Below are 22,029 nucleotides of genomic sequence, written 5' to 3'. Positions count from 1 at the left end.
AGCAATCAGAGATGCAGAACTCTGTGCTTCAGAGAACCACTTAGTGGACTTGCAATTAGGCATTGGTTCTCACATAATGTAACACCTCTAATTATATAGAAGGCTGTAATTTTGTCTGGGAGCTGCTGATGTACTGCAAGGGCACCATTTTTAAGTGGTTTACAGAGAGCAACAGAAATATGATGCTGGGTTATAAATTTAGTGCTCTGTGAATAAATAAGAAAGGTTGGATAAATGAGAGACTTTAACATATTTTAAAGTCTTATTAATGACACTAGAAGAAGAAATTTAAAGTATACTTAATTTGAAAGAAAATGGATTGTTAAGTAAGATTACAAATAGCATGGAAGGCTATGTACAACACAGAGGGACAATGGGAACATAATATTATGCAGTGAATTATAGAAATAAAATTATTATGCAGCTTTATTTCATGTTGAATTCTGTTAGTCTTGGAGCATACTGTCTGAAAATATGTTATCCACCCTGCCAGAACTGATACTTAGTGCTGTTGATGCATAATGTCAAATGTAATTTTATTTTTTAAAGCATAGGTTACAAATTGCATGCTTTTTCGGTATTTCATGCCAATGTTTCCCAAAACTTCTGGAAAAAGCATTCGCTATTTTAAAGAAGAGTAAAAAAATGTGTTGTAATCATATGCGATTTGAGTCCTAAGAAATGAGCATTTTCTAATATTTATTGTAATAAAAATGTATGTTGCATTTTTCAGTTTTGATGAGTGAGATTATTCTAGGAAACAGCATGACAAACATGATTCTTACATTGTTAGAGAAGTGACCCTCCTTTAACTGCTTTAAAGTGTTAATAGTGTCATTGAGGGCAAAAGGATATTAAGCCTCTGGCCTTGGGATCCTCAAAGACAATACCTGCATTAACCTTCATCTGTTTGTGACTGCAAATAGCCATGCAGAAAAGTAGTATTGATTGTGTGCATTAGATCAGTCAACACTGTTTTGTTCAACCCGCCCTGAAGAGCCCATTCTAGATGTATTTAGATCAGTACATGTTGACCTGAGTGTTCTTACTCTGCTTAAGAGCGGAAGAGGGTCAGGTGAAATCAACTTCATGCAAAGAATGATTAAACCTGTGAGGAAGAGAACTCTAAGGCACACGTACTACTTAGATCACTATATTTTTCTCAAAATTCCATCTTTTGTTGGAGCATATTTTTTTGAAATATTCAGCAACTAGTAAAAATCACAGGAAAAAATAAATAAAGACTGACAGTGGCATGGAGTTATTCTTCAAGTTTTGTTCCTCTGCTTTCTTGAACAAAGGTACCAAACTGAGCATATTTTGAGTTTGGGAAATTTGCAAGAATCTCACTATGAATCTGAGTGAATTGCTTCATGAGTGGAAATATCATATAGATGTGATGTGTGGGTTAAACACAGTTTAATTTATCACTCTGTTTTGCAGCAGAAGATTTCTCTTAGGTGCCATGGGAGGAAACTGGAACCCATTGCAATCTAAGAAGGTTTTCAAGGATTTCTAAGAATCAATTTCACTCAAGTCACAGTTTAGTTTTCCTCAGACATACTACAAGGATTTATCCACCTATGAGAATCCATGCCACTCTTTATGTTATCTTTTGCAAGTTTTGGATTCAGAAAAGAAGATGCAGCAAAATCTAACCTGTAAAATCCGATAGGATACAGCTTTTAAATGACTTAGAACTTTTAGGTTTCCTTCTCTTCTTGCTGCCTAAAATTTAGGTCACCCATTTGAGTACTATTGGAAACTACTTCCTTTTTTCCTTTAGTTCCCATTAGTTCTGCATGCCACCCTTCCCTGCCCTTCATCCCATGTTATAAGAGTAATGCATTCAGTATCCAATATGACAGTATATATTTTATTGCCATATCAAAACCAGCTTCTTCACATAGTGGTTTATGTCTCATCCTAGCCTCTTGCTGCTGTGAAAGTTAGTACAGGGAAGAGGCATTCTCTTTAAAGCACTTCCTCCCTGTATGTAAAGATACCTTTTATTCAGTTTTACAACTGCCAAACTTCAAAGATAACTCCAAACATATTAATAATTACATTCTACTAGTTAATGGTGAGGAGGTTATCTATCCTAACTACCCATGGGATAAAAAAATCCTAGAGGCTCCTGAAATTTGTATTATGACAAGAATTTCGTGTTTATAAATGATGTAAGATTCAGATTTTTCTAGGAAACTAGCTAAATTTGGTCACATGCTTTGTACATCTGATACATCTGGTACATATGCTGCACATCAGTACAGACTGACATCAGGTATTGTTGACAGCATCCTGTGTTAAGTGTTCCCCCAAGATCTTTTCCCGCAGATAGTGCTGTGGCACTACCTTGTAATGGGGCTAGGTGCTAAGTACAACAAGCTACATAGAATGCACTGTATTAATAGTCAGTGATTTTTTGCAGGGTTTTTTAAAAATGGAATAAAATAGAATTCAATTTAATTTAATTAATTAAGAAAACCTTGCATTTATCTTCTGTTGTCCAGATATATAAAATGCTTAAAAATAATGTTATGTATATATACACACACACACATACGTATGCCATTCCATACACATATGGAATATGCACATATACATATTTCAAATATTCCATTTCTTTCACTTCAAAACACTGAAAAGACTAAAGTCACCTCCATCTTCCAGTATATTAAATGCTGAGTAAGTGCATAAATGCAAACCAAACTCAAGGCTGAGCAGAAGCATTCCTAGACAGATAATCAAGCTGTCTCATGCAGACCAACAATAATTTCAGTTGTCTCTATCACAAGAAATTATGTTGTGTAAGATCCATATCACCTACAGTTCTCTTGGGAAGTTAACTTCTTCTGGGTATAACTTTTTCCACATGGACTTGGGGAAAAGCTGATGCTTCAAGAAGTGATCTAAGTTATTCTCAATCTTAAATAATTAACCTAGTCAAAAGTAAAAAAAATTAGAAAAAAATGTATCTTTTTTAATCAGTCAGAATGTGTAATGTGTTGTGATACTTTCATAAGGGACTAAATATGTATTATACATCTATCAAGGATTTTGTAGAGATCTGCATAGATATCTGGTAGCCAAAGGGATAATCTTGTTTAATAATCTGTTTATCCCTAGAGTACTTACTAGTGTAGTAGCTTTCTTATTGAATAAATCCTTCAGTAATTAGTAAAATTTAGTTTTAAAACACTTGAATATTTCAGTTGGGAACTTTGATTCGCTATGATCTAAGACTAGAAGAGAGTAAGCATGTGCTGATTAAAGGACACTTCTCAATCAGCTCTGAGGAAGGATGTTTAATATGCCCCCATAACTAGCAGTCTCAGTTACTCAGTTCTTCCTCTCTTGAAAAGTTTTTTTTTTTGTAATACCCAGCCAGTTGTTCTTCATTTCATACATGTATAAAATAGTTCTTCTTCTCAAATTCTCACTGTGCTTTTCTTTTATTTTAAAATCAATTACACTGAATTCAGACTAGTTCTTCAATTTTATATATATATATATATATATATATATATATATATATATAAAAACTCTCTTCACTGGATGATTAAAACACAGCTTTTTGGTATCTACATCACATGCAGTTACACTTTTGTTAAAATATTTTATGCAAAAGTTAAATAAAGCATACCACTGAGTGTTCCTGTTATTTAATGTAGCTCTCTTTCCCATTGACATAATTCTTTGTTTATGGTCATGTTGGGGTTAGATTTTTTTTTTTCTCAGCTTGATTATGAGACTCTTATATCATGCAATATCAAGATCTTTAAAAATAAGACTAAGTCTTACCTATTATCTGTTTTATCATTTATCCACCAAGTCAGTTATCACATCAAAGAACTAAGTTTGCACTGGGAAATGACACTTTGAGCTCGCAGTAAGTTAGTTTCCATGCAAGGCTTGAGTGATGTATTTTATTGGGGGCTAGAATATTTATTTTTCAATAAATAACAGAAGCACTTAGGTCTGTGGAGGACAACTTCTCACTGTGAAAACCAATACATAGTGTTTGACATTATGCAATATTCATGAAAACAACAGTTGGTTGCTGTTGTTTTTCTAAACAGCTATCAATTGCAATGTCAAACAGCAGACGGGAGCAGAAGTTATTAAATTTGTTAGGGACAATTGTAAAAGTTGACATAAACCTGTGAATTATTCTTCCATTTCCTCTGCTTCTGAAACACTTCTGATAGATTAGATCTTCTATACAGTCATTCTACCATTTATTTGTTCCAGAATATGACAGAGTTTCTTGATAAAACTTGTCAACATTTATAGAGATATTTATGGAAGCTTCAGAAGACAAAATGAACTTCTTAGCCTATTCTATTTGACCATGGTTACTGGCAAAGTCCAGGAAAATGTTCTTGGATTGAAATAAAGTCACAGAAATCAGAAAGAAATGATTATCTAGCATACAGCAGCAACAGTTCTTTCATAATCAATAGACAGCGTTAGTTATATAAATTATATTTCTTCTGTAAATTAAGACATTAGGTTTGCTTGCACTGAACAGAAATATTGGGAGGTAGCAAAAGATACAATGTTCATGCTTTAAAAATAAATTAGATTACAATGTACAACACTGCTTGAAAAGTTCTGAAGAAAGATTTTTTTTTTATCACTTCAAACCACAAACTCAGCATTAAGAGAAAAATGCATCCATGTTTGATTACTGTGAATGGAAACATAAGTTTCTTTAGGAAGGTCCCTTTCAGTAGTTCTTGTCGTTTTAAAATTTAATGCATTGATAAATAGGGTAAGCCATAAATCTTAGTATTCTTTCACTACACATATTTCCGCTAAAACTTTGTTCTTGCTAATTCTTTGGCTCCTAAAGCTGCACAGTGCAAAATAGACATGCTTGACAGGTAAATAAGTCAGCCACATCAGTCACTCTAAATATGCATTTGCATTATACTGAAGTCCAAAGTGCTTTCCAGTTTTCACTTTCCTATCCTGCTTGAATAAAAATGTTTCCAATCCCCTTGAAAACTCCGGTTACTATTCATGCATTTTATAGTCAAACAGAAAATGTGTGATGTCAGCAACACACTCAGCTAATCCTCTTCAGGAATTCTGATATGAAGGTTGTAACCTAAAATGATGACTCATCTAAAAAACTGTTGGTTCCTGACCCCTTTCTCTGATTCGGGGCAGATGGTTTTGTTTTCTCAACACTTCAGAATAAGAATCCTATCAAATTCATTAAATTCCACATGGTTTTGCCTACTAAGTGCTTAAAAATGAAATTATGTGACCACCATGAGGAAGAACATATTGATTCATAATTAATTACCTTGGAGAATCCTTGGCCAAAATCCATTTGCTTGTGTACAGCATTGATATTGTTAGAAATGTTATTCACTTTGTCCTGCACACAATTTTGGGAAGAAGAGGAGAGGATTCTTTAATAAGCAATTCTATAGATTTATGTGTCTTGGGTCAGGCCTCAAATGCAGAAAAAGTCTTGCCCGTAATCTTAATAGGACAATTATGCAAAAAAAAAAAAAGTGGAATTTACTTTGGAATCTTGTTGTCATTCCATGATTTGCTTACAAGTCAAAGAAGAATTTCACATACCCTTAGTCTAGTCACTAAGCCATTTCCCTGTATGTTAGTCTGCAAACCTTGAAAATTTGTCCATCAGGATGTTCAGTCCATGTCAAAGATGGAATTTAGGTAATTGCCATTTATATAAGAAATCTTAGCAGCAAAGAAAATAATAAAATGCACAACTGCGTTTATCAGACCTTGTAAAAATCTCTCCAAGTCAGGTTGTAAGGGGAACAACACTAAATGGGTAATTTGTAGGGTCCTTATTTTAAACACAGTGTGACAGTACTGCAGCATATCAATGGGTAGTAATTAATTGCCTATGCCTGTTCAGTTTACAGTGACTGGTTTAAATGAGTAACTTACATAGTGTAAAAATTCTTTTTCCTCCTGCAAAACCTATCTATTATATGTAGATAAGAAAAATCTTAGTTCAAAAAAGTCTTAGCTGAGAATCAAAGCCAAACACTACCTCAGTCTGCCACTGTCATGCTACTGATTCCAGTCATGCTACTGATTAGCCTCCCTCCCTCCTAGTCAAACTGATAAATTGCCTCTGCATATTGACAAACTGATCGCTTTCTGATGGGAAAACCATCTGAATAAAGGAAAAATCTCAATCTCTCCTGCTTCACTACCATTCCCACATAATTTAAACATGATTCCCTTTGTTTACTGTCTAGCTTAGTATTTCTTGGACACAAAAATATACTTTTGCAAAGAAGACAGTTTCTGCTTTAAGATTTTTTCCTGGAGGTCCATGGCAGTCCATCTCTGAACTTATCAGGATTAGTCTTTTTGCAATATCATATTTAATTTTTCAATAATTCCTCAAAACTCTGGAAAATTCAGTGTACATTAGGTTGAAAAGAAAGGTAAAAATCATTTTGTATTGAAAAATGTCACCAGTAAAGATGATATAGAATGTTATTTCATATTGTGTTGCAGTTTTAAACCTTTATATTAATTTGCCATAATTACCAAATAAAAGGCCAACAGATTTCTTTACTATGAGGAACACTTGAACTAATTAAAAGCAGTGCAGCAAATTATCTAAAACCATTTAGTCAAATGTAGAGAGAGATCAAACCTAGAGCAGCACTATTTAAATTAAATTGAATTCCAGCTTGAGAATGGACTTCAAATAGATTTTTAATCGCATATTTTGTCCACAGGGCATTCTATCACGTACTCTCTGTTTTCAAGTAAATTCTACCAGAATGTCCTTCATCAGGATAGTGCTAGCTGTCTCTTCGTTACAAGATTTCTGTATTATGAAGTATGCAACTGTTCTAGGGCTTTCATTCTTTGATCATCTTGCTTAGAGTTAAACACTGAGTACTTCCACTGACTGACTCATTTCATTAAGCAGAAAAAGAGGAAACAAAAACATGACACTAGTGCACAGAACCTGCAGGAGAAGGATGAAACCCCTCCATGAAGGGTCCTGTCATTTTATCACTCTCTGGCAGCTCTGCCTGAGCACAGAGAATGCCAAGCTCAGATTCTCTTGGGACTGCCCTGACACAAGGATGTGCAGCTTTGGGCTTCTACTGTGCTTCCAGGTATATGCAAAGTTACCAGTGTTTCCTCTTCTGTTCTTCTAGTTCCATGTGGATTTCAACCCCAGAAGAAATGGAACAGTGAGCTGTAGTCATTAGGACAACAGAAAAGGAACTGTGTTTTCAGTAGGTTTTGGATTTTAGATGATGATAATAACTAAACTGATCTATTGGATTGTGAGCTTTTTTGCACAAAACCTTTGCTGAATGAATGCAACACCTGCCTTTGTGCAGGTGGCACATCTCCTCACAGCAACAGCAGCCACAGCAGGGAGGGGGAGAGCACTTTTAAACACTGGGTTTAGAACAGGGCATGATTCTGGATCTACCAAAACAGTGACAAACAGGTCCAGCACAAGGCCAATTCTAGCAAATGGAACAGAAATGCTCATAATGATGAAGTGAGTGGTCATGTCATATGAGCTTAGGATGCTGGACACCACCACCACCACCACCACCACCAACAAAATAGTGACATAAAGAACAAAGTATTTCTTGTTCTCTCTATCCATTCCATACAAATATCTATACAAATCATCTGAATCTGGGAAATTCAAAGGGCTTAGATGTGCTACTTTGTAAATATTTGGTTTCTAGACCAAAGTTCTATTAGGTAAATGGGATTTTTTTCAGAGTTAAGCACCTACTAAAATGAATCAGGGTCTTCTAAATAAACTTGACATTGAGAACAGCTGTTTTAAATTCATTGTATTATTGTTCTTAAACACAATAAATACTTATATTTAAAATTTTTGTTATTTACTTGACAGACTTGAATCAAAGGAGCCTTTCCTGTCCGTTGGGTAAGTAAGAATATGTATATTTTCATGGATATTTATATATTCAACAACCATAGAGTATAATTTATGAGATAATGTTGAGGATAAATATACTGTTTCAATGTTATGGTTATTTACTATACTTAAGCTTATAAAATGCAAGTTTTCGTCAATAAAGTCAGCAGTCTGGGATATTTTCCTTCTCAAAAAGAAACTAAGTGTATTTTGCCTTTATTGACTAAACAAAATTTACACTAAAATACATGTAGGAGTTAAATGTGTCATTAAAAAGTAGCTGGTTTATTAATTTATGTTCACTGACAATTTTAGAAACTATTCTAAATATTATCGATACCACTTGTCTAAACCACAAAAAAATAATTGATAATGTCCTGATAAATTTTTTAATCACCAAAAATTGTGATACATCAATAACAGAAATAAAATCAAATTTATGGACTAGAAAAAAATTCTACATTTTAGCCTAATTATAAATCACTGGACTAATTTGCATATTTCAGCCATAGCCTTCATAGTGTCAGCCACTTAAACAGTTATACATTCTCTATATTAAAATGGTAAATCATCATGCTAAAAAATTTTTAAATGTGTCATGTTCTAAAAAAGTACTGTTCTTTTATAAAATGTGGTGGGCTAATATATGTATTAGCAGTAATTATCTGTATTTTACCTCCCAGTCTAAATTTTACTTTTCACACATTTCCCTCCCTTCTTTCTTTAAAACTTTTCAGTGTCCTCACATTCTCCCTCCCTGTTTTCCTGCAGAACTGTATCTTTTCTTATCTGTCTTTACTCTCATTTTCCCTTGTTCACAACATAATTTGTGCTATCAAGAATATAAACTGCAGACAAAAGATCCCATACAAAATATCTATTCACCATGCAATTATCAGTAACTTGCAGATTGTTGTACTAACTGCAGAACTAGAAGTCAACTTCAAATTCTGAAGTGCGAAATAAAGTTAACAAGCAAGAAAGTGTGTAAATTATGATCAAAAGAACTCAACAAATTTTAGCATAAACAGGACTGAGATACGTCTTGGTTTCTGTAGCATGAAGTAACTCTGGTTTGTTTGACTACATTTGGATTAATTGCTTACTGTTTCTACTTTCTACCAACTGAAAATTTTTGGAAAATATGTGGAGGGGGTCTAGAGGTTACACTGCTCTTATTTTGCATGCTTTGAAATGTCCAAATTTATTATCAAATTCACCCCTTTCTCTTAATAACTTTGTTACTTATCCTATTGAGTTGGCTTTTTGGGGCCTCCACTCTCATAATGAAGCGATCATCTGACATATCAACTGTAAGATTAAAAAAATAAGTTGCATGCCATTGTGGTTGAGGAGCAAAGTTCTAAGTACAAAAATCCAGGAAACAAATAAAAATACAATGTTAACAGTTATATTATTTGCCACAAAACAGTAAATCCTATTTCTTATCATTATCTTAAGAACCATACTGGCAATCTTAGCTTATTTTCCTAGAAGAAAGTATTGTGTTTTGGCTTTGGACTTGTTTCCATATGAGCAGATTGGTGGCCACTATGTAAATCTACATTATATCCATATAGTTATTGCATGTGACTTTGTCTCTAAAATTGATTCCTCTTGGGAATTTTAATCTGTGCAAATAGACTTAGCTTTTTTCCAGAACCTTTCAAAAGTTTGCCTGTAATGTGCATGAATTATTTTATGCAAGTTCATAATAATGAAGATAGATTAAACCTCCCAAAATTATTTCCCATGTGCTACTTTTGCCTTTTACTTCTGTATTTCCTCCACCTCCAAGGAGGCCATCAGAGGGTTAGACGTCAAGTTCTAAGGAGGGGCCCAAGCACACATCCACCTCCTTGGTACTACATAAAAGAGATGCTCCTTCTAGTCCCACAGAAACTGGGAAGTTCTTTTTTATGGAGAATGAATTCTTGTGCCGGATCTGTACTCAAAGTTTTAGTCCAAACAACTGCAACCACCAGGCTTTTAAAATACAGTAATGTTTGCAGAAGAAATGCTGACTTAACCACAATTAAACAAGCACATGGGTGCCCTTAATGGCTCTTGCAGCCAGACTTAGTCAAAAACACCAATCTAAATTACTTTTGGCTGCCTACAGATGGCTTGATTCTGCACACCAGCCTCCCATTCATCTATCTTCTGTAACAGAGATTTGTTTCCACATTTTCATTACGCTGCCTGCAGGACCTAATTAAGCTTTTTCATTTTGCTGCGTCTAAGCATATGACTTCTTGGTGCTTTTCCATGGCTAATTGTTTTGGCAGGGGAAAGGAACATGAAGTGTGGAAACCTAAGACCTCGAGACTGTCTCAAGGTTTTTGAGCTGTGTGTGCAGGGCTGTAATTTCCCCATAAGAAATCCCACAAAGAAAATTTGTTGATAAAATGTTGCAATTTTTCCCCACCCTCAGAAAGCAGCCAGAGAGAAACAGACTCCAGCTCTTGCTGTTGTAATTTGTGTCTCAAATGCAGAGAGAAAACATCTCCTGTACTCCCTCAGTAAAGACAATTCAATTTATCATTCTTTCTATGCAAAGCAAAGAAGAAAAACCCACTCTCCTTTACTCCACGGGCAAGGCAAGGGTGTAATTCGGCCCTTGCTAAACCCATAGTATCACTTTTAATGAAAGTCCTTAAAGGTAGCATTCAGGAGTAAAAATTCATCAAGTATACAGTCTATTCAGATAAGAGTATCTGAATGCAATATTATTATTTGGTGCTAAAATTCACAGTTGAATTTGATATTTGTGTTGTCTTCCTTTGCCTCTTAGAGGTGTCGATATAATCCTTAGGGAAGGCTGAGATATATGTTAGTGCAGAATGCTGAGTGACAGCCTATAAGGGCACAGGATACTTCTTTCCAGAATGTTATTTCCACACTTTTGGGGGTTTGTGTTCATATTCAACATAAGCAAGACCAAGAGGTGTCTGGACTTCCTTTTCTTTTCAGGTTATATAGCATTCATATTCATGTAGGTTTAGTATAAAAAAAGAAGTCATGCAAATGCTCAGAGTGCCTGGAAGACTTTAATATCAGAAGTAAAAGTTTTGGTAATAATCCACCACTGAAAATTCATCAAATTAACTTCATGCAGAAAAGTTTGAAAATTTCAGTCTTAAAAAGACAAGGCAAGTCAAGACTCTTGATAAAAAAGACATGGACACTGCAAAAAAAACTACTAAGTGCCAGCTCATATTAAGTTCATCCTGCTTTTTGCAAAGGATGTATTGTATTTTAAAAGCAATATATATTTAAAATGACAACATCTTTTAATCATCCACATCAGCTCTCCATTTTTGGAAATTTCTCTATAGTAATGATGCATAATTATCACCTCAACAAAACTGTTATCATTCTTTCTAGATAATTAGATTGATTATCCAGTTATTAATCACTAGCTATTTCTTGGCAGCTGATTTATCATAGCTATCTGCATGTAAGAGTTTAGCACTTGATAAATTTCAGCTAATACTGCAAGCAGATTTGTAACTGGTCACTGGTCTGAGCCTTAAAATTAAATCTTATGTTTTAAGACACAGCCAATGCAGCATCATTTAAGGCCTGTGATAGTATTATATGGTCAATAGAGGCCATAATTAGTTTGTAACTGTGCTGCACAGTAAATTTTTTGAATTAATTACTATTGGTTTCTAACTAGAACTGTATGTAACTTCCATAATAACATGTGATCAATATAACTTCAACACATGTAGAGGCAGAAAATTCCATCAGAGCAACTAATAATTTTGTCAAACATGTAAAAATATTTGTCTTCTTAGTTAGATGTCATTTAATAATATGTCCCATACTGTTGAATTCAGAAGAGACAGAGAGAGAAGAAGAGAAACAACTGACTTTTCATGAGTCTTGTGAAAAGAGATTCAATTACTGCCAGCTGCAGAGAATGGGATTATTTCTGAATAAGCATGCAATAGCTCTCCGTTGAGATGTATCCTCTCTTCTTCTTTTTTTTTTTTTTTTTTTTTTTTTCTATAGACAGTATAATTTTACTTGGAAAACCCAGAGAGAAACATAAGTGAAAATTAATGCATTGTATGTATGTGTTTATTTAATGATGAATAGTTGTCTCTCATGGAAGAAAGAGACATACAAGTAAAATTAGCATTAGTTAATGCATTTTTTTACATTAATGAAAACACTAGAGGTCTGTATAAACTACTACTTTCCTCACCAAGGTCCTCTTTCTAGAAAGTATTTGACAATGAGAATACTGAAAAGCCATGCTTTTTCCAACTAATGTCTTAATCACAGCAACTTTCAAAAATAGATACTTACTTCTATAAGAGACAGAGTAGTTTTGGTGGGCTCAGATTCTAAGAACTTGGAAAAGCTTCAAAACCACAAAAAGTAAATTTAATTAATTTTCTTCCAGAAGAATAGTTCTAAGATGCATCAAATAACTTGAATTTGTCACTCACATTTCTTCCTCTTGCTCAGTAGTAGCATTTTCTTTCTTGCAAGGCCATTTTGTAGGTCTGTAGGAAATTCTCCTCCTACACATTGGTTTGAGGGATCCCATTCTGCAGAAGTGAGATAGTTTAAATAAAAGCCTAGCCTTTGCAGGGTCTGTTAGGATAATACTCAGTCCATCTCCAAAATATACAAGTTTTTTTTTTTCATTTCACAGTCAGTTTTTTGGGGGGGTTGGCTTGTTGTGGATTTTTTAGTGGACAGTAGGTTGTAAGGCACAAAATAGAATGCAGCCATGGAGCATCCTCTGTAACAAATTCCGTGACTCTTGTTCCTCATCCTGGTTATCAGGTAGCACCAGTGGAACAAGCAAACACTGCTCCAACTGTTCCTACCCAACTTCTGAAGAGAAAGAGCTAAGAAAATTATTTTCCTTCAGCAGAGGAAATACACAAAAATAGGAGATATTAGACTCATTTTGTTCTGTTATTATGACACCAACAAAGCTACCAACCAGAATATAATCTTGTAACTCTCATTCATAATCAGGACAGGTATTCAGGAGCTGTTTTCATGAAAATCACAGGAGGACTGAACACACTTGACTATTATTTAAACTCATTGTTTAGACCCAGGCAGTAATTTCTTGTGCTTGAAACCACTTGGGCTTTCTGACTTAGGCAGGCAGTAGCAGACCTTCTGCTTTTGCAGAGAATACCCTTTAAAACAACCAACTCTTTGATTATGTGTGAGGTTTAGCTTGGAGGCCAGAGGCACATGTCAGGGTTTTGCAAAGGCTCTTTACTGGGTGGGGCTTTCAGGGCTATCACAGAGAGGCAGCAGGGATCTGGGATTTGACAGCACATATGGATACCTGTGGAAGACACTGAGAATATTTATCATTTAATTTCAGGTAGTAGTACTGACACTCTTCTCTTCCAACTTTCCAAAACTCACAAGGCTTAAGCTTTTCTGTAACTTCCTACTTACCATTATTTTAAGACTCTGAGACAGGTATAAATACAGCTATTTTATAAATTTGCGGGGGGAGGGGGGTTGGGGGTTTTTTGGGGGGTTTGTTTTGTTTTTGTTTTTATGGGGTTTTTTGTTTGTTTGTTTGTGGGGTTTTGGTTGGTGTTTATTTGTTTGCTTTAAGCTCTCTCACAATAAGCAGTTACAAAGCTACAGTAATAATAATGTTGGTCCATTGCTGTGACTGAATTTTTCATGGTTTGGTGGCATTACTCAATGTTTAAAGATCCTAGATTAAGCACTTTTTCTACTGATCTGCAATCTAACTCTAATTATTTTATAGTTTCCCTATTTGCCTGATTTTTTCTTTCTACATCATTTCCACTTTTACACATAGACCAATATATATATTACATTAAAAAAAGACTAATTAATTTAGCCAAAATAATGTTATTTTCCTAATTCATAATTCCTAAATTAACTTTCTTTTGCAATAAACTCAAGAGATATTCATCTTAATAAATTCTTTTTACCTTCTCTGACCTTAATAATATCAGTTGCAATGTTCTTCATAATTGGGAAAGACAAGAGCATGAGATCGCTCCTCTTCTGGTTATTTTATTTCCCTTTCTCTCTTTTTTACTATCTACTATTTCTGTCTTCCAAGACTTCCCTTTCCCTAGCAATTCTAGAAAAATTATACACATCCATATAATTTATATGTTAGTTTAACGATAAACAATTCCTAAACACTGAATATTTATACTCTCACCTCTGTAAACAGATAGTCAGGAGGTTTTCTAGAGGAGGGAAAATTATGCACAAATGAATGCTTTTGAAGGAAGTTCAGGAGGCTGAAATATTCAGGGAGTATAGGAATGAAATCTGGGTACATAATAGAGACGAAAGTCAAGAGAGAAGGACAACACAAAGAAAAAAAAGGGAGATGTCTTACAATGGAAGATGGAGGGAGGAGGAAGAACAATATTTGCTGGGCATGCACCCTCACTTTGGAACAAAACAATTTACATCTAATTTATTTTTTTTCCCCCCAAACAGCAGTGACTGACACATGACTAATAGAAAGTAGTGTTTGAAAAGGTCTGTGTTAGCAGTATTCCTATTTCATGTTTAGGAGGTATCAACATAGCATCTTGCCACAGTAATCTATATGGGCTTCTGTGAGTATTCATTATGAATAAGCTTACTGTGGCAGTCATGTGCAGAAATATCATGAGACCTGGCTCCCTACTCAAAACACATCTGAAAATTGAGGCAGTTTTTCATCCTTCTTATGGTTGTTGCATATGAAAGACTTCATTTATTCTCACAAATTTCTAGATTGTTACAAAGAAGTTTTGTTTCAATTTCTTCCCCTTGATAGATATATCAAAAGATAGAATTCTGAAGTTTTGTATTTTGAGTTTTGAATTCCTTATAATGCTGTAAAAATCAATCAGCCTGTGTCTACCCCTTGCTCTTCTGCCTGTGTTTCTCTAATTAAGAATTCTGAAGTTTTATATTTTGAGTTTTGAATTCCTTATAATGCTGTAAAAATCAATCAGCCTGTGTCTACCCCTTGCTCTTCTGCCTGTGTTTCTCTAATTACTTTTGTACAATAATAACAATTGAATTGAAACACTTCATAATATTAAGGTCTTAGCATGCTAGGCCTTAAAAAAATATTTGGAGGGGATCTGATGGCTGGTCCCTCTGATTCTATGCTTGAAGTCAGTTTGATCTTTTTCACCAGGAACTGAAATTTGATCCATCTAACCTAACATCATACTTCACTTTAACTACAAGAGAAAGATATGCTCAAAAGAGTAAACACCAGAAAGGCAGCTGGTGCTGCTATGTGAACTTTTATTTACAGTCCACTTCCCACCCTTCTGTTGTAATATAACTGGCAGCTCTTTGATAAAGAGATTTCTTCTTCGGAGGTCAACCACCTGTGATCATAGCAATCAGTCAGTGGACTTGCTTCAAAAGTTATTGCTCCACACCACTCTGTGTATTCATTGGGTTTCTAAACAGGAAAGTCAGGAGCAAGAGAGGTGACAGTGCAGAAAGAGGCATATCAGAGAGAAATATTGCTTATGCAGGGCAAATTGGAACTTTCCTGTGCCTCTCTCATGTTTGTTAAAGATTTTTTAAAAGATAAAGAGCTTCAGGCTACGAGTTGTTGTCTTTAGTGTTTCTCTGTCTTTTTTGTGAGACCAAGGAAAAACTATTCACATCTCGTTTTACTTGATCATTCAGCTGTGCATTCGCGTACTGTGGTATAACTCTAATTTGAAATAAAATCGCAATATGTCTTGATATTAGGCAAACTTTCAATTAATAAAATGAATTAGATCGTAGATTTTTTCTATAAATTTATCTTGGTCTGAGATTTGACCTTGTTTATAAACTACTTTCCGACTACCTTGGTATAATGCCTTACACACCATAATTTGAAAAGAAGCATGATTGTTTCAGGGGTATTTATGATTGTATTCAATAATCTCTGTTTGGCCCAAATTGCTGTGGATTTCAAGAGCTTTGATTTTGGCTGTTTTAATTTCAGTTTCTTTGGGGTAAATTTTTGCTTAGTTTTAATTATGAACTGCAGTTCAAAAGCACTATGTAGTTATCCACTGAGTTCAGGGATTTTTTTTAATCTCAAGTTCAGACCATATTCTTATAATTCTCACCATTTTTCAAGCCAAAGTTCAACTTTTTCCACTCTATGTGTAAGCACAGGTGTAACAGGTTATAACAACTTCAATGCCAATGTAGCTCAAAGAAAAGGGAATTAGGTCATATTCTGCTTTATTAATAGTAGGATAAGAGTTTTATTGCTAGCAGTTTAATTACTGTCCTTAGAATTCTTTCATTTCTAAAGTCTTCAGCTTTGGTTCTGAAATAATTTAAGGATCAGTTTTGTTCAATAAAAATTAAATACATACATATTAAAGGATAATTAAAAGTACAAACCTTAAATGTGAAGCAGAAATAACAGAGTGAATCTGTCATGCATGACCAGGAACTATGTTGACATTGCTGTGGTAGTGACTCTGTTGGCAATGCCAAAGCATTTGTTTAATTTGAAAGGTATAAACTGTTTTCCAGCAGATATAGAGATTTTGTTGGGTTTTTTTTTTCTTTTCAGTTGCCTCTAATCCTCTATTTAAAAAAAAAAAAAAATCCAAAATGGAACAAACATTCTGAGCTCTTCACACTTGAATCCTGTAGGTTTTATTCTCAAGAATAAGGATGGAAGGTTGAATCAGCTGCCATCCTGTAGCCATCTACTTTTATCAAACATCTTGATAACTACAGAGATAGGCATCAGAAAATACTTGTAAGTCCCAACAATTATAAATTTTCATAGGGTGACAGAAAGGTTTGGATTGGAATGGACCTTAAAGATCATCTATATACAACTAGTACCCGCTAGACCAGGTTGCTCAAAGCCCCATCCAATCTGGCCTTGAACACCTGCAGAGATGAAGTGCCCACAACTTCTCTGAGCAACCAATTCCAGTGTCTCACCATCCTCACAGCAAATTTATTCGTAATAATTTAGGAATATTTAAGTTTGAATTATTTAATAATAATTTGACTCTACCCTCTTTCAGTTTAAAGCCATTTCCTCTTGTCCTATCATATAGTAACATGCCTTGGTAAAAAGTCCTTCTCCAGCCTTCTTGTTGGCACCTTTAGGCCCTGGAAATCTGCTATAAAGTCTCCCCAGAGTCTTTTTTTCTTCAGGTTCAACAGCCCCAACACTCTCATCCTGTCTTCATGGGAGAGGTGTTCCAGCCCTGTAATCATTTCATGGCACTCCTCTGGACCTGCTCCAACAGGTCCACATGCTTCTTATGTTTGGAACAACAGAGCTGGATGCAGTGCTCCACATGAGGTCTCATGAGAGCAGAATAGAGGAGAGAATCAACTCCCACACCTGCTGGTCCATGTTCCTTTTGATGAAGCCCAGAATAAAATTTGTGTTGTGGTCTCTGAGTACACAGTTTCTTTTCAACCAACACTCTCAGTGCCTTTTGCCAGAAGCAGTTATTCAGCAGAAAGTAACTACAAGATATGGCCTTGCTTATTTTCTTGCCATCTAAATCAAGGGACAGAAAGTAAAGAGAGTTTTCCAGGCAAACTATGAACAATAAATAGTCAAAATGAAAAGTTACCAACTTTCAGACTGCATTTTTCACATGAACTGTTTGTTCTGAACTATTTAAAAGTAGCTAACACTTTCACAGAAATTAGGATCAGTATACGAAGGAGGAAAACTGAAGCATTTCTCAAATAATCTAATTCATACTGCAGATCTATCCTTTTTTGTTATATAAATGGATATGGGATGGAAATGGAAGCTACATCTTCTGAGACAGTGAAGTTATTGAAACAAAACTGGAGCTTGTTTTTGTGGTTTATATAGCAGTATTGTGTCAAAGTGTTCCCACTTCTTTAGAAGAGATGGAGAGCCCTGAGAGGTATTGAATAAGGCTTTGTTTCCTGGCAAAATGAATCTCTTCACTTATACACACACACACATATTAATCATGATTATACATTAAATCTGGAATCAAGTATGATTTGGTTTCAAGCCGACCCTGTCTAGGTGCCAGTAGTTAAGTGTATTTCATGTTCTGGGTGACTTTTTATAGGCTATAAAGCTAAAACTGTCTTGCTGTGTAGAGCATTCACAGAAAAGTAAAATTCCAGCCATGTAACTGTATAAGGATGAGTAATGGTAATGTGGTTTTTTTGGGAGAAGGCAAAAATCTTGCAAGAGGAGTTCAGCAAGAAGGTAACAGAGTGGGAAGGAGGAGTCAGAAAGAGAGAACTCAGCAGCGTTCATTCCTTCGCAGAATCTTGTGCTTTGGGAAGAGATGCTGGAAGCAATTCTCAGTACTAAATTGTTTTAGTAGATTAATTAAATAGACTATATAAAATGAAATTTAGTTTAAGGTGTGCCTGTATTGTTAAATTCTAATATGCAGTTCCCACACTGGTAAACCACTTGAAATGAAACTTTCTTTAAATGTTTACTAGACATGGTTCATAAAAGTGCAAGCAGAGCCCTCATCTGTCAGGGACTGTGACCACATAATCCAGGGAAAAATGTTACAGAAAATGGCAATAATGGAAGCATAAAGTTCCACGAGCCCTCTTTTGTGCAAATCATAGAATCACAGATTGGTTTGGCTTGATAGGGGCCTTAAAGATCCATCTAGTTCCAATCCCCGCTGCCACAGACAGGGGCAACTTCCACTAGACCAGGTTGCTCAAGTATTATGTTCTTAACAGACAATGACAATCAGCCAATGAAATTTGCCCATCTGCTGCAAACAAGTTGTCAAAATTTCAAACTGTACAACTGTTCCTTAGATATTAAAACAGAAATATGAAGGAGTCTCCAGGAGAAGTACTGTAACATTCAGCAAGTGTAAGGGAGAAGGTGAAGGGAAGATCACATAAAATACAAACTGAATTCCCCAAATTTATTGTGAGTTGGCTCTTGTTTATTTGGTTGTTTTTGTTTTTGTTTTTGTTTAAGGTATAGCAGCCAGAGTGGAACATCAGTTTACAATCTATTCTATTACCAAAATATTTGACAGAGTCAAATCATGTATTTGTCATATCATGTGATTTAAAAAATGTGACTTTTGTATTTTTAAAGAACTTAGACATGGAAAAATCAGGTAAAACCTGAAGCCAAGAATGTAACCTGATTAACTCTACATTGAATATGCTCCTCAAAAATCATCAATGTGGAAGAGAGTTTAATGATTAATACCCCATATTGTTGGATGCCCTTAGAATTTGGAGGCAACCATAAAGAAATATGCCAGACAGAATAAAGCAGGAGAGTATCAAGATGCAGTCTTCCATGCTATGGAAGTTAGGAGCACAAATTAATGAGGAAACATGAGAAAGATCCCATACTAATCAAATGACATTACTCAAAAGAGACAGAACTTCAGTTCTTAAGTTGTTTGAGACATAAGAAAAGTAGGTAAAAGAAACCAGTATGAGCATTCCTAAGGGGGAAAAAAGCCTCTTAGTCTGTGTGAAACAATGCTTCTTGTAAATTAGAAAAGATGTATAGAAAATTTTCAGCTAGATGATTCATAATTGTCTCATACCTGCATGACAAGAAATCAGCAGCTCTTCCATACAGTCCAGCAGTGTATAAGGAAACTGCCAATACCAGTGTCATGACAAGCCACCAGACCCTTTTGCCACATGCTACACTGAGGTGAGTCATCTGGGACAAAAATATTTTTGCTTATGAGAATAAATATAATAAAAAATATCCAGACATGTATAAGACAAAAAAAATATGATCCCTTGATTTCAACAGATTTATTCTGGATTTATATTGAGGTAATTTGGAGTGATGACACTTGAATATCCTTCTGTAAATCAAAATTCTCGGAGTTCCCTTGGTTTGTGTCTTTTCGTTCCCTTACACAAATCTTGTTTTCTTCACAGTGTATGCAGAAAGTGAATGAACACAAGGTCTCCCAAAGCAAAGGAATATTTTCCAGAGATCAAGGAAAGTGTAGTCAGCCTTGCTCCGGTCTAGAGGATACACAGCTGACTGTGTGATGCACAACTGCCCTTTCCACTCATCTCTGACCAGATTGAATCCAGATCTGTGCTCAGTTATAGAAGAGTCTCCTTATCAGATGCACTTGCCATGGAAACTATTACACAGTGGGTCAGGAGTAAAAGAATGCTTTTGCAGATTCACAGAATCTACTATCTTAATTTAAATTGTAACTGCACTTGCAAAGCATAGTCTCGGAAAAACAATCAGTATGGCTTCACTTCATAAGCTGTACTCAGGACAGTGAAGGTTCTGTCTCCTTCATGTCTCCATTTTGCTGCTCTAAATCTTGAGTTGCTCAACCCAAAATAATTAAATTACACCAGTAAACTTAATGTAAATGAGAACACAAATTTAACTTAAGCCTTCTGACAGTTTGAAAAATGGAAAGGAAAGCATCACTTGTCTCTCCGAGAGCTCCCCAGCTCCGTTTTTGCCCAGGCTAGCCTGAGAAAAGCAGCAGACAAAACGAGCTTCTCAGGGTCCTAAAAACCCAGGAGGCGGCCGAGAACCTTTCCCTTGGCACAAGATAGCAAGACCCCATCGGCAGCAAAGGAAGGAGTTGGGGCTTGATCTGGGGGCAAAACCAAGGCTTTATTCAGTCTTTGTTAAGTCCTGCCCAGACCTCGACCCAGTCCAACTGCCTGAGTAAAGAGATCTGACCTCGTATCACCTGGGCTTATATCCAGGGAAGGGGCTAAACGAGGGGACAAGACAATACCCAATGAGGGGTAAGGTGGGAGTGGAACAGGATTGGAGGGACATTCAAGGAAACCAATGGGGAACATAAAGGGAGGGATCTTCATGACCCTCGCCCTATCATTCTGTTAGAAATGAAAGAGCAGGAGATCTGTTTAACTCTTTTTAATGCCTTTATTTCTCAGCTCTTTTTGGAGGGAAGGCTCGGGGGTGCCTACGCCGCTGCTGCTCCCAATGGGCACCGCTGAGGAGGAGGTCCACGATGACTTTGCCGCGTGCGCCGCAGAGTTGGGAGCCTTGCCTCGCGGGAGTCCCCTAGGTCTCATTCTAGGCTCCTTAGGTCTAGGGGGTGTCTCTCAGTGAGGATCTCTTAGGTCAGGGCGAGATCCTAGAAAATGGCTGGAAGTTGTTGGTAGATGCCTGGGCTCTCCTCACCCGGCACTGCCTTTCATTCTCTCAAAATTCATGTTGGCTCACTGTTCTTAGGGGCTGTTGATGTCTACCACACTTCCGCCTGAGCAAGGCATCCTGGGAGTTGCCTGATTTCCATAATGGGCGGTGTTGGGCCAGGAGCAGACGAGGAGTGGGCAGGGCCTCCGGGTTGATGGGCAGGCAGGGAGGAGCTGATGAAAAGCAGGCGGCATCGATGTTATGATGGACATATGGAGAGCGGCAGACGAGGCGCTGGTGGCTTAGACTATCAGGGGAGCAGCGGAGGCTTAACTTGGGATAAGGTAAGGGGTTTGGGGCCTAGAGAACTGGGAAGGAACTGGGGAAGTACAACACTTTGTAAAGAACTGGGGCTCGGGGTACAGAAAACAGATAATATTGATACATAGAACAAAGGATACAAGCAACTGATAACTAACAACAGGTAACTTAAATAATTGATAACTTATAAATGTTGCACCTTGGAATTTTAATTCCTCTCAATTCCATGTCTTTTACTCGAACCCTCCAGAACCTGGGTGGACCAGCTGAATGACAGACAGGGCTCGCAGGAGGGGATTGGGAGGAATGCGGGAGGATGGGCAGGGAAAAGTGCAGGGACAAACCTCAGGATATAACATTTTCCAGGAGACCAGGGGAGTACAGAACAAACCCAATAGAACCCAATATAAAAATGAAATACAATATGAAACCAAATAACACAGCAACAGGAAAGCATGTGATGAAATTTTCTGGGTGGTTTTTTTTTTTTTTTTTTTTCATTTACAGGAACTCTGACATTGTCACATTTCACTTGATTGATTTTTTGTGAACCGTGCTTTTGTGTTTCATTCAGTGCTTCTAAGACAGCTTCTCTGGAAAGTAAATCAAGTTTCAGAGTTCTGTTTTTGGAATCTTAAATAGTTAG

General features: G+C 36.1%; 1 protein-coding gene across 8 annotated transcripts in view; it reads left to right on the top strand.

The window, feature by feature from the left end:
- RALYL (RALY RNA binding protein like) overlaps nt 1-22,029 on the top strand; it is a 391,070-nt gene that overhangs the window by 325,949 nt on the left and 43,092 nt on the right. For all 8 annotated transcript variants that reach the window (XM_040083776.2, XM_040083786.2, XM_058422915.1 and 5 more), the window contains one exon: nt 7,907-7,939. In XM_040083776.2, the coding sequence (XP_039939710.1) occupies nt 7,907-7,939 (33 nt within the window). The remainder of the gene's footprint in view (nt 1-7,906; nt 7,940-22,029) is intronic.

The sequence above is a fragment of the Hirundo rustica genome, chromosome 1 (assembly GCF_015227805.2).
Source record: "Hirundo rustica isolate bHirRus1 chromosome 1, bHirRus1.pri.v3, whole genome shotgun sequence".
Taxonomy (NCBI): Eukaryota; Metazoa; Chordata; class Aves; order Passeriformes; family Hirundinidae; genus Hirundo; species Hirundo rustica.
Note: the sequence above shows the minus strand (reverse complement) of the source record. Positions and strands in the feature narration are given on the sequence as shown.